Source organism: Jaculus jaculus, chromosome 17 (genome assembly GCF_020740685.1).
Source record: "Jaculus jaculus isolate mJacJac1 chromosome 17, mJacJac1.mat.Y.cur, whole genome shotgun sequence".
NCBI classification, from domain to species: domain Eukaryota; kingdom Metazoa; phylum Chordata; class Mammalia; order Rodentia; family Dipodidae; genus Jaculus; species Jaculus jaculus.
The window spans coordinates 25,218,117-25,235,579 of NC_059118.1; the positions used below are offsets into that span (position 1 = coordinate 25,218,117).

The 17,463-nt window shown below is 40.6% G+C and overlaps 1 protein-coding gene across 8 annotated transcripts in view; it reads left to right on the forward strand.

Annotated features, from left to right (window-relative positions):
- The window catches only part of Cep63 (centrosomal protein 63), a 71,174-nt gene that overhangs the window by 42,997 nt on the left and 10,714 nt on the right, over nucleotides 1–17,463 (forward strand). For 7 of the 8 annotated variants that reach the window (XM_045136461.1, XM_045136463.1, XM_045136462.1 and 4 more), the window contains exons 6-9: nucleotides 3,771–3,884; nucleotides 15,257–15,490; nucleotides 15,785–15,924; nucleotides 16,688–16,825. In XM_045136461.1, the coding sequence (XP_044992396.1) occupies nucleotides 3,771–3,884; nucleotides 15,257–15,490; nucleotides 15,785–15,924; nucleotides 16,688–16,825 (626 nt within the window). The remainder of the gene's footprint in view (nucleotides 1–3,770; nucleotides 3,885–15,256; nucleotides 15,491–15,784; nucleotides 15,925–16,687; nucleotides 16,826–17,463) is intronic. The other variant, XM_045136464.1, reaches the window with a different exon arrangement.

Genomic DNA, 17,463 nt, shown 5'->3' on the forward strand with positions numbered 1-17,463 from the left:
GTACTGTAGCAACAGGAGAGTGTGCCAAACACTGGCATGGGGAACCTGGCTATAAAGCCCATAATCCCGCCCCCAACAATACACTTCCTCCAGGAGGCATTAATTCCCAAATCTCCATCAGCTGGGAACCTAGCATTCAGAACACCTAAGTTTGTGGGGGACACCTGAATCAAACCACCACAGAAATTTTTGTAAAAAATTATGTGTTTGTAGCTGTGTGGGTTTAATTCTGGGTCCTCTGCTTTGACTTGCTGATGTACATGTCTGTGTTTGTGTTACTGCCATGCTGTTTTGTTACTATAGCTCTTCAGTGTAATAGACATTAGGTATTATGATACCTCTAGCATTGTGGTTTTCCCCAGATTGCTTTTTCTACCCAGAATCTGTTTCATTTCCATATGAAGTTAGGATTTTTTTTTATTACTGTGAAAATTGCATTCAAATTTTTGTAGAGATTGCATTGAATCTGTAGATTGCTTCCATAGTATAGTGATTTTCATGGTATATTCATTCTGGAGTATGGGAGGCCGTTCCGTCTTCTAGGGTCATCTTCATTTTCTTTACTCAGTGTTTTAAAACTTTCATTGTAGAGTTCTTTTACTTGGGTTGGTGGGTTTATTCCTAGGTATTTTATTTTTTAAAAATGCTATTGTGGCCGAGCACACCATTAATCCCAGCACTTGGGAGGCAGAGGTAGGAGGATTGCTATGAATTCAAGGCTACCCTGAAACTTCATAGTGAATTCCAGGTTAGCCTGGCCTAGAGGGAGACCCTATCTTGCAAAAAAAAAAAAAAAAAAAAAAAAAAAAGCTATTGTGAATGGGATTATTTTCCTATTTCTTCTTCAGGATGTTCATTATTGGTAAATAGAAAAATTACTGATTTTTGTTTGTGCTTGTGGAGGCCAGGTAGTTAACATTCGGTATATCTTTCTCAGTCTCTCTCTTGATAACTTTGATGCTTAAGAAAACTACTGGAAGGAAAAGAGATGACATGATTTGACTTACATTAGTACAGCATCATTCGTACACATAAGAACACACACATATACATACACATATGTCACACACATATGTATGCAAAAAAGTTAATTACTGTAATGACCTAAACAGTATCACTGATGTAGGATTTTGGGGCTTAGAAGGGGCCCCTCAGTTCTAGGTCCTGTCCTGTTTTTAACAAAGAATTGACAAAAGTGGACTCAAGAAGGATAAATTATAAATTACTGAGGTTGGACTGGAGAAATGGCTTAGTGCTTAAGACACTTGCCTGCCAAGCCTAAGGACCCAGGTTTGATTCCCCAGTACCCATATAAGCCAGATGCACAATGTGGCACGTACATCTGACTAGAGCCTCTAGGGCATCCATTCTCTCTCTCTGCTTCCTTGTCTCTCAAATAAATAAGTAAAAATGAATTACTGTGTTTATTTAGGGAAAATATCCCAAATTATGGGGTTTATTTAAGGGAAATTGGGACCTGGGAATAAGGCGAGAGCAGAGTCCTAAGCACTGGGAAGTAGGAAACATGGACTTATGGAAATCAGGGGATAGTCTGTGAGATTCATTTCAGAGAAATGGCTGGAGCAGAGACCTAGACCCATGAAAACAGAACCCAGGTGCTTATGTAGGTAGGGTTAGAAGAGACACATATAGTATCCTCCCTGCGATTCCCCATGGAAGAAAATTAACAGGGCAAATTGTGATGGCTTAAGGAAGAACAGCAGAGGGAAAATACGAAAGCAGATCCCAAGAAATTCAGATGAGAAATGAGTAGTAGAGAGAATTACATGCATGCTTACCCCAAGTTTAGAGAAATTGCGTAGATAGCAGGCCTAGAGTTCAGAGAACGCACCCACATGGTAAATCTAGAGTGTAAATGAAACATACATGTGGTGACTTCAGTGACCAGAGGAAAATCACACACGTAATTAAAGTGAGAAATTACCGCAAAGTATAAGGCAGAGGTTAGTAGAAACTTACCCAGGCCAAGAAACAGTACTCTGCTGGGCGGAGGTGGGGGGAGGGAGAAGGAGCAGACTCGTGTATCCAAGCAGAGATCACAGGGCAGGTCGAGGAGAAAAAGCAGAGCAAAAAGAGCATGGACAAGCCTTTATAGTCAATTGAAAATGTATTCTTATGCCGTTTTAGGTATGTAAAGGGAAGGCCTGATAGGTTTGTAGATTTAAAGGGCAGAACCCCAAAGTCAGCTCATCTAGGTAGTGTGCGTTGGTAGTAGGGGCACTGCAGCTGTTGAGGATGACTCAGCCAGACAAGGCAGGGTGGCCTTGCTTCCCTCTTTGGGCTTCTGTCCCTAACAGAAACTGCCTAAAAGCAGCTAGTTTTCTCCCCATTTTCCTACACCACTCCCTAAGTCTCTGCCCTTATCTACTCCTATTTCCCTTCCAGCCACATCTACCTTCTTCTCACCCCTTCAACACAGGAGGCTCCCACTTTCAGGCTGTTCCTTTTGCCTATATTACTGCAGCTTCATTCCCATCTTCTGAGGTGTGAAGCTCTTTATGCAGTCTGGCCATCTTTTTTAAAGCTTGTGCCCCACCCCCAACTCTGAACACCCTGAGCTCCATTTCTCTAAGTTACATATTGTCATCTTGGGTGTAGTAAAATGAATTTGTTGACTGTCATCCTCCAACTGAGTGGCTTTTAATAAGTAATTTGTTTATTCATGAGTGAGCGAGCGAGCAAGCGAGCTAGAGAGAGAGAGAGAGAGAGAGAAAGAGAGTATATGGGCATGCCAGGGCTTCCTCTTACTGGAAACAAACACCAGACACATGTGACACATGCCCACTTTTGCAGCTGGCTTTATGTCAGTACTGGAGAATTGAACCTGGGCTGTTGGGCCATCAGGCTTTGCAAGCAAGTGCCTTTAATAGCTGAGCCTTCTGTCCAGCCCTGTGTGATTTTACTTGTTTTATTAAACATTGTACACAGATTAGTACTGAATATATATGATTGACTGAATAAGTGAATGAATGAATGAATAAATGAATAGGATATCAGAAGTCTGATTGTCAGCAGTTGGCACAAGAAGAAATCTACAAATGAGAATTCCTGGAGGAAATGATAGACTGTATTTCTTTTCCCTTTAATTTGCCTCATTTTCACAAATATTGGGCTCATTTTAATGATCATACAATTTGGGGTTGCTTGTTAACCATTAATTTTGAACTGTTTCACTTTTAGGCAGAAATTCCTGTTCAGTTATGGTATGTATTTAGCATGTTATTCACATCTTTGCAGTTCATCTGTGGAGATGATAAAAATTTATCTATCAGAAGATACTGTCTTAACCTGAATGTACTTGGATCCTGAGTTTTCAATTCTGAAATGTGAGAATTGGTCTACCAAGTTACTTATCTGAAAAATTTTTTAAATCTGCTCAAATCCTTGGTCTGGATGTCCAGAATTTGGATAATGAAGGATATGTGTATCTAATTTTGAAATGTTAGTTATCTTGGCATCAGGTTTCTGAAAGCAGTCACAGAAGCCCTTAGGTGGCAGCAGATCTGTGAGCTGCTTCTGAGCCACTGTTCAGCACCTGGGTCCTACTCTTCACCATTAGAAAGAGAGAACCAGAGGCGCAGTGTGAGCGGAATGCAGCGCTGCTCTGTCAGCTCAATGAGTAATGCAGCTCTTGCTGTGGAAGAAGGTGCCAGTGTACCCAGGGGGCTGGAGGAAGTTAAGGAAAGGGATTCTGGGAAGCAGTGACAGCTAAAAGCTCTCAGGAGTACCTTCCTTCATTGCCTTCTCAGGAATTTCGTCAGAAATCACTGGATTGGGAGAAGCAACGTCTGATTTACCAGCAACAGGTGTCTTCTTTGGAAGCACAGAGGAAGGCTCTGGCAGAACAATCAGAGATCATTCAGGTAGGCTGGAGCCATTTAGCATAATGAGTGGCAAACAGGCTTTGATGGAATCTAACTTACTGTCATGCAGCTCCTGGTGCCACTTAGTCTTTTCTTAGAGCCTCTGCTACCCCTCTTCTCTTTCTTCTTTGGTAAGCCCATCCTCCTCTACCTGCATGTTATCCTCTTCATCATCCGCTGCTCAGATTTCCCTTACCCTCCATCACACTCACCCTCTGTCCTCACCTGGGTCCTGCACCCAGTTCCTCCTGTGCTTTCTTGTGTTCACAGTCCTCATCTTGGTCCCTTGCCATTTCTCCCTCCCTTTCTGGCTCTATCTTCTTTCCCATGGTTTCTGCCTCTGTCATTGGATCTCCTGGATATACTTCTGTTTGCTTTGTTTCTTTGTTCATCTCTGTGACAGCTGGGGATGTGGCTGAGGTGCCCCACTTGGGAGTTTGTGGAGCCCGTCTGTTTAGACACACGTATGAAGAGTCGCGCTGCACTGGTGTGTGTTCTAACTGCCAGTAATGTCTCTGTGGCTACAGAATTACCTTTTTTTTAGAGCAGTGGTAAAAACTTTTATGAAAACCAGTGACTAATCAAAACCAAGTAGACACTGAGCTTAGGAATGTGTCTTCTTAGGACCTATACAGCTCCCTTGCTTTTTCTCAGTTGAAATCAAGAGAATGAAAGGAAACATATGTTCCGGGAAGTGAATGGTTGTGGCCCCATATCATGTGGCAAGCTAGCACTGCCTCAGTGCTGCTTCTAGATGCAGTTTGTACGTGTCATTTGTAATATGGTAATAGTCACGGTTGGTAGCTAGCTCAGTTTCTAGATGACAGAACAGACTGGGTAAGTTCACAGAGCTGGAGGGGATTTTTAAAAGTATTTTCTTTGCTGTTTTAAATATTAGCTTTTTGTTTGCCCCTTTGCAGTAGTTGTCTGATAAGCTGTCATGAATGGTTCTGCTCAATGTTCCCATTCAGATTGTCAGAAGGGCCCATAACAACCCCAGCAGACATGACTGTTTTGTGAATTGCAGCAAGCATGTAGCCAGAGCAGGACAGTGGAACTCTGAGGTTTCTAGAGCAGGGGTTTGACCTGAAAGAGAAAGCACTGTGCACACTTAGCTGCTCTAATACATTGTCATCTGCTAATTACAGCCTTCAAATTGGAAAGAAATAAATGGAATCTTTATTTTTTTCACTCTTCAGTGATTTGTCCATGAAGTGTTGTTCATTGATTGCAATGCCTCTTTTCAAGATACTGTTACCCTGTTTCAATTTGCTATTGTGATTATCAACTCTATATAATTAAAACTTCATTGTTAGCAAAAATGGGATTTTTATTTACCATAATTCAAGTGGAGCTAGAATAAGAAGTCTTCAAAGAGCCCTTTGTTTTGCCTACTAAGGACATTTGAACTATTTTTCTGAAATGACTTAGTTAAAATGTTACTTATAATGTATTTTCCTTTTTCTTTGGCAAGCTCACAAAGACTAGAGTTTTCTGTGGTTCCCTATCTATCTATACTGCATAAACATCTTTACCAAACATACAAGTAAATGTTGCTATGAACATTACCTCACATTAAGTGTTACCATACCTTGACAGTATGATTTTTTTTTTTTTTGCTGCATTAAAAACTCATGACAAAAATTGCTTCTAAATTTTTGTTCTTGAGGACATGTCTCATGTATCTCAGGCTGACTTTGAACTTGCTACATAGTTCAAGATGATCTTGAGTTTCTGGTCCTTCTGCTTCTACCTCCCCAGAGCTATTCTGGGCTTACAGGTAAATATCACCCATGCCTGGTTTTGTATGATGTTGGGCATGAAACCTAGGGCTGTGTGTGCTGGGCAGGAACTCTACCAACTGGGCTAAAGCCTCATCCATCTTTTTCTTATCCTTTTTTTTTTTTTTTTGCTGGAGGTTGAACCCAGGGCCTTACTCATGCTAGACAGGTGCTATAGCAGTGATCTGTGCCCTCAGCCACATCTAAATGGTTTGTCAGTGTGCAGTTAGTGAAGATTGCACCATGTTGTGTGGTACAGCAGTTCTGTAGAAATTTTTTGTTTGCCAAAACTCTGTACTCTTTTCTAACTTGCACTTTAAAAAATTTATTTTATTTTATTTATTTTTTTTTTTTTTCTAGGTAGGGTCTCACTCTGGCTCAGGCTGACCTAAAATTCACTATGTAGTCTCAGGGTGGCCTCGAGCTCAAGGCGATCCTCCTACCTCTGCCTCCTGAGTGCTGGGATTAAAGGCTAAAAAATTTATTTTTATTGCTTTATTGAGAGAGAGAGAAAGAACGAGCATACCAGGTCCTGTAGCCACTGTAAACTAGCTCCAGATTGCATGTGCCACCAAGTGCATCTGGTTTTCATGGGCTCTGGAGAGTCGAACATGGGTCCTTAGGCTTTGCAGGCAAGTACCTTAACTGCTGAACCAACTTTCCAGCCCTTAACTTGTATTTTTGATGACTAAAATATTGTAAAGCAAATCATAGATATCATCTTATTTCCCAACAAGTAAGACCAAAAAAAAAAAAAAAACCTTTAATATGTCAATATCACATTAACTGGATAGCTAGTAACTTCTTAATATAATTTAATATCCAGCGTGTCCACATGTTCCCAGTTTCTCAAACCAATACTTTTCCAGTAGCATGCTTGAGTCAGAATTCAGCCAAGCTTGACTCTTCACTTGTTTGATACGTGAGTCATCACTGGGTAACAGTAGAAAACCTGGGAGACTGGGTAAATCCTCTTTTGAAAAATTCTTGGCATAAAGTTTTTCTTATGTGTTTTTAGCATCTAAAAATGGGATTCAGAAATAGCTTTGTACTCTTTGATTTATATTTGCTCAGGTTCTTTTAGTTAGCTATTAAAATTATGTACTACAATGAAAATGAGAAAATTAAATAAAATAGCTCATGATTTCACCTTTTCAAGAATTACCATGATTACTAGTTGGTGTAAATTTCTTCTGAGGTTTTCTGTGTTTACATATAGTGTGCATTACCTTCAGGTACCCTTGAAAAAATTAAACTGTAAATACTGCATGGAAAGAGGAATAGTTGTAAACCTCTAAAAATACCAAGAACCATTGGTCATTTTGAAGCTAAGTATTAAGCATATCTTACTTTCTGTAGATAGGTGTACATTTGAAATTTCCATGAAATACCTTTTAGGAATGGGAAGGATGCTTACTGTGTGGAAGGTACTCTTTTCAGTACTTTTGATTCAGGATTTTGGGGTTCAGGAGGGGGTCCCCTAAGTTTGTGAACCCCAATTTTGGATCCTGTCCTTTTTTTAAATAAAGAACTGACAAAAATGGACTTGGGCTAGAAAGATGGCTTAGTGGTTGCGGTGCTTGCCTGCAAAGCCTAAGAACTCATGCTCAAATCTCCAGAGCCCATGTAGCCAGATGCACAGTGACACAAGCGTGTAATGTCACACTGTGCATAAGGGGCTATACGCATCTGGAGTTTGTTTGCAGTAGGCCGAAGGTCCTGGTGCCCATTCTCTCTCTACCTCTTTTTCTGTCTCTCAAAAATAATAAAGAGTAAAATAAAAAAAAAATTAAAAATGGACTCACGGGCTGGAGAAGTGGCTTAGCTGTTAAGACATTTGCTTGAAAAGCCCATCAACCTGGGTTCAATTTCCCAGTACCCACATAAAGCCAGGTGCACTAAGTGGTGCATGCATCTGGAGTTTACAGTGGCTGGAGGCCCTGGGGCACCATTCTGTCTCTCTCCCTCTCTGTCTCTCTCTCTCTCTCTCTCTCTCTGTCTTCTTGCCAGTAAATAAATAAGTAAGTTTTAAAAATAAAAAAATGGACTGAAAACTGGGCATAGCGGTGCATGCCTTTAATCTCAGCACTCAGGAGGCAGAGGAGGCAGAGGTAGGAGGGTAACTGAGTTCAAGGCCATCCTGAGACTGCATAGTGAATTCCAGGTCAGTCTGGGCTAGAGTGAAACCCTACCTCAAAAACCAAAAAACGAAACAAAACAAAAAATGGACTCAAGAAGGATAAATTATTGAATTATGGGCTTATTTAGGGAGAAATCACAAATTGTGGGGTTTGTTTAAGAGAAATTGGGATCTAGGAAGAACAGAGTTATAAGCACATGGAAAATAGGAAACACACGCTTATGTGGAAAACCTGCATAGCCTGCAAGATTCATCTAAGAGAAATGGAGGTTTTCGGGAAAGACCGGAGTGGGGCCATAACCACATGGGAAGAAAGTTACGAGGGCAAATGGTGGTGGCTTGTGGATGAATAGCAGAGGGAAAGTATGAAAGCAGAGACCCAGAGCTTCAGATGAGAAATGGGTAGTAAAGACAGTTCTACCCGAAGTTGTCCGAGTTTAGAGAATTACACAGGAGGCAGGCCCAGAGTAGGGGAAGCACCCACATGGTAGATCAAGAGTGTACAGGAAATGCATAGGTGATAGATTGAGAGACCAGGGGAGAATCATACATGTAATTAAAGTGAGAAGTTACCCCAAAGTATAGAGCAGAGGCAAGCAGAAAATTACCCAGGCCAAGAAACAGTACTGTGCTCTCCTCCCACCCCCACTGTGGGCCAGGTGGTAGCCACACTCCTTGTATCCAAGCAGCACAGAGTAGGAGGGCAAGGAGGAACATGCCCAGAGAAGGAAGGCTGGGAACAGCCTTTATAGTACATGGGAAATGTGGGTTTTGTTGTTGGATTCAGGCATGCAATGAGAAGACCTGATTGGTTTGTAGATTTAAAGGGTGGGCTCCAGGGCCAGCCCGACTGGGGAGTGAAGGCCACCCCTCTAGCTAGCATGCTAGACTGGACAACAGGTGGACACTGCAGCTGTTGATGAGTTCCATTATGCCAAGGCGGGGTGGCATCAGTTCTCTCTGGACCTGTGTTCCTAACTGAAACTGCCTAAAAGAAGTTAGCTTTCTTGGGCTGGAGAGATGGCTTAGGGTTAAGGCATTTGCCTGCAAAGTCAAAGGATCCTGGTTCAGTTCCTCAGGACCCATGTAAGCCAGATGCACAAGTGGGGGGTGTATGTGTCTGGAGTTTGTTTGCAGTGGCTGGAGGCCCTGGCGCACCCATTCTCTCTCTCTCTGCCTCTTTCTCTCAAATAAATAAATAAATAAATTATATTTTAAAAAGAAGTCTTTTGAAAAAGAAGTTCACTTTCTCCTGCTTCTTCTTCACTTTATGATATAATATTTATTTTCTCAGCTATTGAAATAAGGTATTTCAACATTGTGTAGTCATAATAATTGCCTGGTAATAGTTTTGTAGATAAATGTAATTTTACTTGTGTAACCAATCCCTTAATGTAGAAACATTTCCTTTTTAGGTTTTTACTTTTATAAAACATTCTTCATCTTCTTTTTATAAGTTTATATTTTATTATACAGACAGAGGTTTTCATAGATTAAGTATGAAGTATAAGCCCTATACTCTTATGTGGTAACTGCATGTATATATACAATTTATCTTAATTTGTTTTGTGTTATTTTTCTACTTATTTGTTTATTTGCAAGCAGAGAGAGAGAGCAAGGCAGGGAAAGAGAAAGAGAGAGAGAATGGGTGTGCCAGGGCCTCAAACCACTGCAAATGAACTCCATATGCATGCACCACTTTGTGCATATAGCTTTATGTGGGTACTAGGGAATCAAACCTAGGTCTTTAGGCTTTGCAGGCAAACACCTTAACTGCTGAGCCATCTCACCCGCCCCCAATTTATCTTAATTTTACCAAGTAATTTTTTTGTTTATTTTTATTTGTTTATTTGAGAGTGACAGACAGAGAGAGCAAGAGGCAGATACAGAGAGAGAATGGGCACGCCAGGGCCTCCAGCCCCTGCAGACGAACTCCAGATGCATGTGTCCCCTTGTGCATCTGGCTAATGTGGGTCCTGGGGAATCAAGCCTCGAACCAGAGTCCTTAGGCTTCACAGGCAAGCGCTTAACCACTAAGCCATCTCTACAGCCAAAGTAGTTTTTATAGAATGAAAAATTTAAAATAATTATTTGGAATTGCTTAATTCTGCCAACTTTTTTAAAGGTTCTTTTATATCATATTACAAGTCTTATTTAGGCCAAGATTGTTTCTAATGCTTTCTGACTTTCCTTTCACTTCTAAAAATAGTTTATATATTTATTTGCAAGTAGAGAGAGATAGAACGAGTGAGTGAGTATGGGTGCACCAGCTGCTGCAAACAAGTTCCAGATGCATGCTCCACCTGGGTCATTAGGCTTTGTAGGCCAGTGCCTTAACTGCTGAGCCATCTCTCCAGCCTGCTTTCTGACTTTTTAAAATATATTTTTTCCAAGATTTATTTTGGCATTGGTCTAGAGATATAAATTTTTTTCAAATAATTTTACTTTTTAAGTGATTATTCATACAGTATATTCTACTTTGAGGATTTGACAGACAGAATGAGTCTAAAATTTATATGGAATCATAAGAAATGGTACAAGGGTCAGCAGTTAATGTATTAGGAAGGGACTAGGTCTAGGGTTGGATTCAAATCCTTTCCTGGTTTTTGTTATGTGCTTTGGGAGCTTCAAGGCAATTACTGCTGCAGATAGGGAGGCTGCCAGAAACAAGATGGTCAGAAGCAGCGAGGAACCCTGCTATGACAGCATGGTCGCTGCAGGCACTGTCCCTTTCCTGGCTCCCACCATGGTCAGCTCCAGATGTGTCCATTATGTGCAAGCCTTGCAGTAAATATCCCAGTAGGCAGCTGCTTGAAGCGCCCTGCAGGGCACCAAGCTCCCAGTGCCATCCCCTGACCCATCTGTCTGGGTCACTGTAAACGTTCATTCATAATTAAGGAGGCAATGCATATCAGTGAAAGTTTCATCACCAGTATTGCAATTTTCTTGAAATAACTCTACTCACTTAAGTGGAGTAGTTACAATGGAAAATTAATGAGAGAAATGTCTAGATTTTGGTAGTAGTTTATGCAAAAAAAGATTTAAATTAAATTACCTTTAAATGCACCTAAAGCTGATTATTTAAGAGAAATAATCATTATTTTATAAGTGGTTCATCTGATGATTATTTCTGACTTTCTAAATATTGGTAGTGGTATTCTTAAGATTAGTACAATGTACTATCTAACTCACATATTTAAAATTTTTGTAGTTCTATTAAAAAGGTAAAACTGATGTTTTTCTTTTTTGATTTTTCGAGGTAGCACTTCACTCTAGCTCAGGCTGGCCTGAAATTCACTATAGCCTCAGGGTGGCCTCTAACCATGATGATCCTCCTACCTTCTGCCTTCTGAGTGCTGGGATTAAAGGCTTGTGCTACCCTGCCTGGCGTAAAATTGCTTTTAATAGTATATTTTATTTAATTCAGACTGTCAAAATACTATCAGTACACAATATATATATATTTTTTCTAGCAGAGTCTTTGGCATCCCAGGGCATGTTTACAGTTAGCGCATGTCAGTTCAGTGTTCAGTAGCACAGGTGAGCCTCTGCCCTGGGGCACCTTTACAGCTAGAGCCTGTGTCATGTCAACTAGCTACAAGTCAGTGCTCTGTAGCCACTGTGAGCCTCACCTCAGAGGTTGGTCAGTTTTAAAGCGACAGATCTACACTAACTGGTTAAACTACAGCTTAGTTCCGTTCAGGTCCCAGTTTGAGTTGAATAGTGTTCAGCAGTAGTCAGTGCAGCCCTGGGTGTTGGACACGCTGTGTTCTCTTTCACCTGAAGGCTCATTAGGACAGAGGTTCCACCTGGACAAGTTAAGGTGTGGCGAGCAGAGGTTCAGCTAACTGAACTCTTGCCCTTTGCTCTTTCCTGCCCTCACCCCCTCTACATTTACTTATTTTGCACAGGATTCTCTGTAAAATCTCCTATAAATCTTATATTGTATTTGAAAATCTTGGAGTAAACCTGATGAGTCTTCTCCTATAGTATTACAGGATCTGGTAAAAATAATATATGCCTCTGCACTGGAGTCTTGCTTTGTAATTTACACAAATATTACTTCTCTGTGTCCTTGTCTCTTTCCTGCAACTCCTCCCTTGATTTGCGGGCATTTTTAGTAACTATTTTATGTACAAGTACAGTACAAGATTTGGTTTTTAAGTCTACTACAGATGGATTCCCCAGAATAAAATTGTAGTGCTTAGGAGATAAAGACTCTTGTTTACAAAGTGTTCCAGGTTCATTTCCCCAGTACCCACTTAAATCCAGATGTACAAAGGTAGGCATGCATCTAGATTTCATTTGCAGTGACAAGTGACCTTGGTGTGCCCATATTCACACATACTGCTCTTCCATCTCTCTTTTTCTCTTCTTCTTTTAAAAAATATTTTTATAAGCTGGGTATGATGGCTCACACCTTTAATCCCAGCACTCAGGAGGCAGAGGTCGGAGGATTGCCATGAGTTCAAATCCACCGTGAGATTCCATAGTGAATTCCAGGTCAGCCTGGGCTAGAGCGAGACCCTACCTCGAAAAACAAAAACAAAAACAAAAACAAAACAAAACAAACAAACAAACAAAAAATATATAGCTTAATTTATTTATTTGCAAGCAGAGAGATATAAGAGAGAAAATAGAGAGAATGGGCACACCAGGGCCTCTAGCCACTGCCAATGAACTCCAGACACATGTACCACCATGTATATCTGGTTTATGTGGTTTCTGGGGAATTGAACCTGGATCTTTAGGCTTCGCAGGTGAGTGTCATAACTTCTAAGCCATTTTACTGGCCCTTAGAGATATTTATTTATGTAATTATTTTTTTGTTTTTCAAGGTAGGGTTTCACTCTAACTCAGGCTGACCTGGGATTCACTATGTATTCTCAGGTTGGCCTTGAACTCATGACATCTTTCTACCTCTGCCTCCCGAGTGCTAGGATTAAAGGAAATAGGGAAGTTTGCCTCTAGAAATGACTTATGAGTCTGGATACTGAATAAAGTTATGACACTAGAAAGTGTGAGGTCAAAATGATATCTGCATGCAGTTCCCCAAAACTTAGGGAATATACACCACAGGCCTGTGAGACAGTTGCTAAAGTGGTTTCGGTTTTTCTTTTTCTTTTTTGGTTTTTCAAGGTAGGGTCTTGCTCTAGCCCAGGTTTGCTTGGAGTTCACTATGTAGTCCCAGGGTGGCCTCAAACTCATGGCGATCCCCCACCTTTGCCTCCTGAGTGCTGGGATTAAAGGTGTGCACCACCATGCCTGACTTCTTTTCTTTTAAAAATATTATTTATTTATTTGTAAGAAGAGAGAGAAGAGAGATAGACAGAGAGATAGAATGGGCACATCAGGACTCCCAGCTGCTGCAAACAAACTTCAGCTGCATGTGCCACTTTGTGCATTTGGCTTTATGTGGGTACTGGGGAATCAAACCCTGGTTGTTAGGATTTGCAAGCAAGTGCCTTAATCTCTGAGCCATGTGTCCGTCTATCTAAAGTGTTTTTTTTTTTTTTAATCACCTCAGCAGATAACATCAGGAACTAATTTTAAGATGTGCTATATTTGGTTAAGTCTGTTAGTTTAGGAAATGTCCAGATCCCACTGACAGAACCAGTCCTCTCCTGTAAGCACCATTTTCCTCAATAAAATTCTGTAATCACCCCACCTCTCCACATTTAAACACATTTTGTGCCTGGTTTCAATGATCTGAAGATGAGTGTTTCTAATGTTGCTAAAAAGGACACTAAAACAATAATTTCATGCCGCATGCTATAGGTGGGAAGAGAATAAAAATGTACACTACAAATTTAATAAGTTTGGTGATTTAAGAAATTTTAATTTTTAAATTATTTTTTATTTAATTAAATTAATTTTTTTTAAATTTTTATTTATTTATTTATTTATTTATTTATTTATTTGAGAGTGACAGACACAGAGAGAAAGACAACAGATAGAGGGAGAGAGACAGAATGGGCGCGCCAGGGCTTCCAGCCTCTGCAAACGAACTCCAGACGCGTGCGCCCCCTTGTGCATCTGGCTAACGTGGGACCTGGGGAACTGAGCCTCGAACCGGGGTCCTTAGGCTTCACAGGCAAGCGCTTAACCGCTAAGCCATCTCTCCAGCCCATAATTAAATTAATTTTTTTTTGAGGCAGGTTCTCAGTCTAGCTCAGGCTGACCTGGAATTCACTATGTAATCTCAGGGTGGCCTTGAACTCATGGTGATCCTCCTACCTCTGCCTCCCGGGTGCTGGAATTAAAGGTGTGCGTCACCACGCCTGGCAGAAATTTTAATTTTTAAAAAATATTTAATAGTTATTTGATAGAAAGAGGGAGAGAGAAAGAAAGAATAGGCATGCCAGGGCCTCTAGTCACTGCAAATGAACTCTAGATGCATATGCCACCTTGTGCATCTGACTTACATGGGTACTGGGAAGTCAAACATGGGTCCTTAGGTTTCGCAGGCAAGTGCCCTAACCACTGAGCAATCTCTCCAGCCCGAGAAATTTTAATTTCTAAGCTACCACAAGATGTAGAAAAATTCATTTGAGCTAGAGGTGGAGCTCAGTGGAAGAAAACTTGATTTACCTAGCACATGCAAGGCTGCAGGTGCTTACCACGCACAGTACATATGTGCACAGAGCTTGCTGGTGGATGGTGGATGGGTAGGTAGGTAGATAGATAGATGAAAGAAAGAAAGAATAATGCATTATAGTTCTTTTTTCCTTTGTTTTAAGTAGGGGATAGCTCTACTTTTCTTCTGCCATGGCTCATGACTGCAGTTAAATTTCTACATGCAGGTGGAACACAGTCGTCTTTAGTAGGTGAACAGCATCTGTTCTCCACAGGAACCCTGTACTTCCTCAGTTCTGTCTTATTGCTTGGTAGGTACCACATACATTCTTAGTGAGCTAATGCTATCTTGTTGCTATTGTTGTTTTAGATAGGGTCTCACTGTAGCCCAGGCTCATGTGACATTCACCCTGTAGTCCAGGCTAGCCTTGTGCTCACGGTGATCATCCTCGGACCTCTGCCTCCTGAGTGCTGAGATTAAAGGTGTGAGACACCATTCCCAGCCATAATAATGCCACATATATGTGTGTATATGTATGTATATGTATATATATGTGTGTATATGTATGTGTATGTATATATATATTATTTATAACACACACACACACACACACACACGTATATATATATTTTTTTTTGAAGTAAGGTCTTAATCTAGCCCAGGCTGACGTGGAACTCTGTAATTCCAGGCTGGCCCTAAACTCACAGTTATCCTCCTACCTTTGCCTACTTAGTGCTGAAATTAAAGGTGTGCACCAACATGTCCATCTGCTATATATTTTTAGAGAAATAAAATTAAGTTTTTAGTGTCCCTTATTCATCAATTATTCTTTGATTATTCCCTTTTTACTTATTAATAGTCTGTTTGTTTCTAGGCTCAGCTTGCCAATCGGAAACAGAAACTAGAGTCTGTGGAGCTTTCCAGCCAGTCAGAAATTCAGCACCTGAGCAGTAAACTTGAGCGGGCCAAGGACACCATCTGTGCCAATGAGCTGGAAATAGAACGCCTTAACATGAGGGTCAATGACCTGGTTGGGACCAATATGACTATTCTGCAGGAGCAGCGACAGAAAGAAGAAAAGTTGAGGGAATCTGAAAAACTACTAGAGGTATGTCTTAAAATTACTAGAATTAAGGAAATGTGCCTATAAGTATTTGAGCGAGAATAACCTAGAACTAGGTTCAACATATATGGCTTCTTTTGTACCGGGAGGCCCAGCTGTTGACGGCTGTGTTAGTGCAGTGCCTGTCATGCAGTGACCGTCGGCCTCCCTGGCTGCTGTTTCTCATGAAATGGAAACGTTGTAATGCTATCATTCTCAAGAGTGTCTTGCAGGCTCTGCAGGAAGGAAAGAGAACAGAAGGAAAGTTGTAATAACTGACTTATTCTGAGTGTTTTGCAGGCTCTGCAGGAAGAAAAGAGAGAGCTAAAGGCAAGTCTTCAGTCTCAAGAAAGTTTTATTCATGAGGCTAAAATGCAAAAGGAGAAACTACAAGCAAAATTAAAGGCTACTGACACTCAACACTCAGTAGAAACCCTAAGGTTGTTTTAATCGTAAATATAATTCTGCTTATCTATTTGGTAGTTTGACATTAAATGCAGATTTTAGTATTAAATGTTTTTAATTCTTTGATCATATTGGGGGTCTTATTCAATTTCAATTTGTGAATTAGATTTTTATAATATTATAAAATTTGCATGGCTAGTTTTTTTCTCCTTCTTGTTTGGGTCTCTTAAGATTCTAATGTTCATAGAGTTGGAAATTTCTTAGTCTGCCCTCCTGGCAAGGCTCTGGATGGGAAGTGTGGCGAGAGTTATATCCTGTCTCCTGGAAGGCTGCCCTGCCCAGGTTGCCTAGGTCATGTTTCTCATCAGTATTAGCCTCTCACCAAGCTAGACCTTCTACCACATTTCTGAGCCGAATCTCATTTTTATGTGTGCCCAACTACTAGGTTAGATCTGTAATGGAAAACAATAGAGGGAGGGAGCTGTGCTCCTTTTGTTTAAGTCTGATAGACTTTATCCTCAACAGTAATCTGTTTTTATTTATTTATTTTTTATTAGTGCAAGGAATCAGGTGTCAACAAAGTGATTAGCCTTTTTGTATGGCTTTTCCTCTTGGAACATGGGCCAGTTAGGAAAAGGAGTAAATTACTGCTGACTGTTGACTCTGTTCTCCCAGTGTTTTCTTCTTAAAGGAGACAAATGGAAGACTTCCAAAGAGCTTAACTGTCAGACGCATTTGGGAAAAATAGGCTGGATCTGTGTTGTTTTTGCCTGTAACCGTCACACTGTCTTGCTGCAGGCTGCAGGAAGTCTCCCAGGCAGAAAGGAAGTACTCTTCTCAAGGGCAGGGCATCTTAAACCATGTGCTTTCTGAACTGGATTTCACCCATACAAGTGAAGAGCTTCTGCAGGCAGAGGTGACTCGTCTTGAAGGCAGGTAGATAATTTTGTGCACATTAAAAACTTGGAGTTATGAAAAAGTTTTGAGCTTCATGTTGACTAAGCAAATTACTATCATAGTCATGGTGAAAAACAAGCTTTTTCTGTAGTACCCACAGATGGCAGTACTTCGTATTTCATTGAAACAGCAAAAGTAATTAAGAGAGAACCTAATCTTTCTGACACCAAATCTTGTGGTCTGCCTGCGTCTGTGCTTGTAATCTGTTTTGTGGCTGTCTGTTCTCCTGAGACAGCCCAGCTGCTGTGAGCTGTTTTTGCCATTCACTTCCTTTCTCACTGCTGAACACAGAAAATATGCTATGCTCTCCCACTATGAAAAAAAATCAGAACTCTCCTTTAATCCTCTTGTCTCCATCAAGTTCCTTTCTCCTATTTCTGTTCTTCAAGATTCGTGTGCGTTGACTACCTCCACTTCTTCACCCTGTACCATGTTCTGCAGGGGCTCAAGGAAGAAGGCTAAGTTTGGCAGGATATAAGAAATAAAGACATTTTTAACAATGGAATTTGTAGTTTCAGAGATAAAATATACATGTTAAAGGACCAGAGAAAAATTTAAATCAGTAAATTTATAGTAGAAAATTCTAGAAAAATTTATATTCAAGTTATAAAAATTTT